The sequence below is a fragment of the Pinus tabuliformis genome, chromosome J (genome assembly GCF_031772625.1).
Source record: "Pinus tabuliformis cultivar Carrire ecotype Pingquan chromosome J, CPIR1, whole genome shotgun sequence".
Lineage (NCBI taxonomy): Eukaryota > Viridiplantae > Streptophyta > Pinopsida > Pinales > Pinaceae > Pinus > Pinus tabuliformis.
The window spans coordinates 124,024,148-124,027,425 of NC_142295.1; the positions used below are offsets into that span (position 1 = coordinate 124,024,148).

Sequence of the window (3,278 nt, forward strand, 5' to 3'; positions counted from 1 at the left end):
CTCAGCCACCAAGACACAACCACGTCTATCAATGAAGAAAAAACTGATGAACACTGATCGCACACTCTCAGATGGAATTGAGCCTCTCATATATCAACCTTATAGTTCTCAAATCTGGAGGCCTCTCGATCTCAACACTCTAGCTCTATACTAAATTGGAATATTAGAAAGACGCACACAAATAACATATAATTGCAATCACACTTCTTATTGATTAAACTATTTTGACAAATATTACGTATATAGGCACACAATGATCATCTATCAGACAATCTAGACCCCAACCATCAGATTCTCACATTCTAAAAATAGTAAACCACTTTTATCGTCCTAACTATGACAATAATAACTCAAACAAGTAAAAACAACTCAACAAAACTATCATCTTTCTAGGCTATTCCATTTTTACATTATTCTAATAAATATATGTAAAATTAAAATAAATATCCCTACAAATAAACCATTTTTACATTATTTATTAAATAGATCAATCCTTCCATAGTTGTAATTCATGTCATAGTATATGGATACTGGAAAGTGGATATGCAACTAAATTTTTTTAATGATCTTATCTCATTTATAACGGGAAAACCTCATTTATCGTAGAAAATGGGATTGTTGTCGTTGTAATTTGAAAAGTGAAAAAAGAGGAGACGAATTCGCTCTGAAAGCACAATACTAAACGAACGTTGGCATTGATTTGAATTCACGGATGTACACACGATAATCACTTAACGATAAAGATACGATGGCAGGCGCACACAGGACAAAGGCATCCTATAGCCCATAAACGACAATGACGATGGGAGGAAGTGATATAGTCACTCTTCTTTATTTTGCACGGTGAACGGGCTGCTCTAGACTATTTATGCATAGGTAGACAGATGTAGAGATAACTATATTTAGCAGTATAAGTTGGGATTGGAGAGGAGATACTGCTCCACTTTCCTCAACAGGGCAAGGCTATCTTCCTTTATCTCTTTCATTTTTCCTTCGTCAGGTTGAACACCAGGAAGAGTTTCGTAGTTACAGGTCCAGCTCGCTACGCATCCCCCTTCTTTCCTAGGAACCAATTTGACCTCAAAGCTCGCAGAGCTCAGTTTGTTCCCCAGCGGTCCTCCTTCGATCACTGTATACTTATACACAAAATTCTGCTCGTCAAGTTCATCCACTCGCTCCTTGACGAAGCTGAAATCCCTCTTACCTGTGACAGGAAAGTGAAAAACCTTACAAGTGTAAAATAATAAAATAATATTCAACCCCATCTGCATCTGCTACACTAATTCAAGCGGGGAAATAATTAGAAGTAGAAGTATAATGATAACGATGATATGTGATCAAGAGAGGAATTCATGGGAGTTATACCCGGGGTGAAGGTGATATGCTTGACTGTGCCCACGCCTCCATCTCCTTGAAGTAATGTCACAGAAGTGAAAACTTCGGGCAAAACCTTTGGCAAGAAGTTGTGGCTGTCTTTCGTTGTGGCGTTCCACAACCTCCTTGCCTCCACTTGAACCACATCTTCCATTGTTGAAGTGCCTGACACCATCTTCAACTCTCTCGCAACACAATAGTTATTTCTTCAATATTATGGCACAAAACGAAAGATCCTTGCTCTCATCTGCACTAGACGAGACGCTATTTATAGGAGTCGTTTACAAATTACCCTTTAAAATACGTACATTAAAGAGAGCTCATAGGCAATGGCATGAGAAGCCACTTGCATGTGATTACTTGTTATTTGGACTGATGGATGGCCGCACACAATGCCAACTATTTGTGTCTTCTATTGAACCCTTGGCCTTTGTGGCCGACCAATAGTGAGCGCGCTGCTATTGAAAAGTCCTAAATGACAGCAATCCCCCGGACCCACTGTCTGTACCGACTTTGAAAAAAGAGAAATGGTGGGATGTTTTTAGACCACATTGTGATTTCTTTTCATATCTAATTATCTTAGCCCGGTTCCGGTTCTGTTCCGGTTCGGGTTCTCACCTACATAGATGATTCATGACAGAGGGAAGATACAACCAGATAACAAGATAAGCCATGGAATGGATAAGTGATTTGTTTTTAATTTACAAACCCGATCCTTTCGTGTCAAACATGTTAATGGATCGAATGAATAACGTTTCCAACATCACGGACATCGGCGGTTTTGTCAGTAAGGGTCATTAACTCATTGTCCATCGCGGTTTTGTTACCGAATATCTAGAAGAGTTCCAAAAATGTCAAAGCCGCCATATGTCTTTTACAAAGGCTTCTAGATTCACCAACGACGTGCCATTGCTACTGTGGAATGCATATATTTCAAAATCACTTTTCTGTCTATATATATTCCTTAGGTTTAAAAAACCAAACATTTCCAAATAATCCTTCCGTATCGAAAAAAAAATATTTAAATAACATAATATCTACGCAGGGCACAATTTTGCATAGAAAATGATTTTTTAAGCTAGAATTTGGTAAAAATAAATATTCAAAAAATCTAATCATATAAGGATGTTTATTTTTTATTTTTTATTTAATGACAGAAATGAATTCAGCATCATGAAAGTACCTAAAATTTTTAATAGCTGTAACCGAAATTTCTCAAAATTTTTATCTAATTTTTAATCAAAATTTTACAAGAATTTTCATTTTATTCTAACCTCTTTTAAACTGCTCTAATAATAATATGCTCTAATAATAATAATATGTCTAGTTTAGAATTGGACATCCATAATTTTTTTATTTCAATTTGCTTCTAGAATTTTTTTTTTTTAATAAAGGAATGGAAAAAGATTAAATGAAAATTAGTTTGTGTATATCTATATGGAAGGATTAGATTTCATGCTATCAGCATCTTGCACTTTATGATTTAATAATTTTTTAATTAAAGTGATACAGAGCGAAGAGATTTCATGCAGATTCGTACTTCCACATTGTGATTTAATAATTTTTAATTCAAAAGCGGTTTCCCACCAGTTTGAAGTGATTTAGCCACCTCTTACACCGATTAGGCCAGTCGCTTCCATTCTCTTCTGCTACTTCCATTCTACCTGTTCAACAGTCCTCCCAAAATGCCGAACCCTGCGTTGCGTATGGCAGAGTTTTGAATTGCTGAACCAAATATATCTCCACACGTGCCCCTCTGTCTCACCCAACATCACATGGCAGTAGTTAGTTTTTGTTTAACCGATTTCCTTAATATTGATCGAAAATATTTCCTTTAATCTTACTGTCAGATCGCTGGCAAAATATTCAAAACATAAAAAATGGTTATCAACAGCGATAATGGA

General features: G+C 36.2%; 1 protein-coding gene across 1 annotated transcript; it reads right to left on the minus strand.

Moving 5' to 3' along the window:
• Nucleotides 1-665: 665 nt before the first annotated feature.
• On the minus strand, nt 666-1,628 carry LOC149225914 (major strawberry allergen Fra a 1.06-like). Its single transcript, XM_089377335.1, has 2 exons — nt 1,366-1,628; nt 666-1,204 (listed from the first exon to the last, which is right to left on the minus strand). Exons 1-2 carry the CDS (start codon nt 1,547-1,549, stop codon nt 903-905), a joined length of 486 nt encoding a protein of 161 aa, XP_089233461.1. The 5' UTR covers nt 1,550-1,628; the 3' UTR covers nt 666-902.
• Between the last annotated feature and the right edge of the window lie 1,650 nt (nt 1,629-3,278).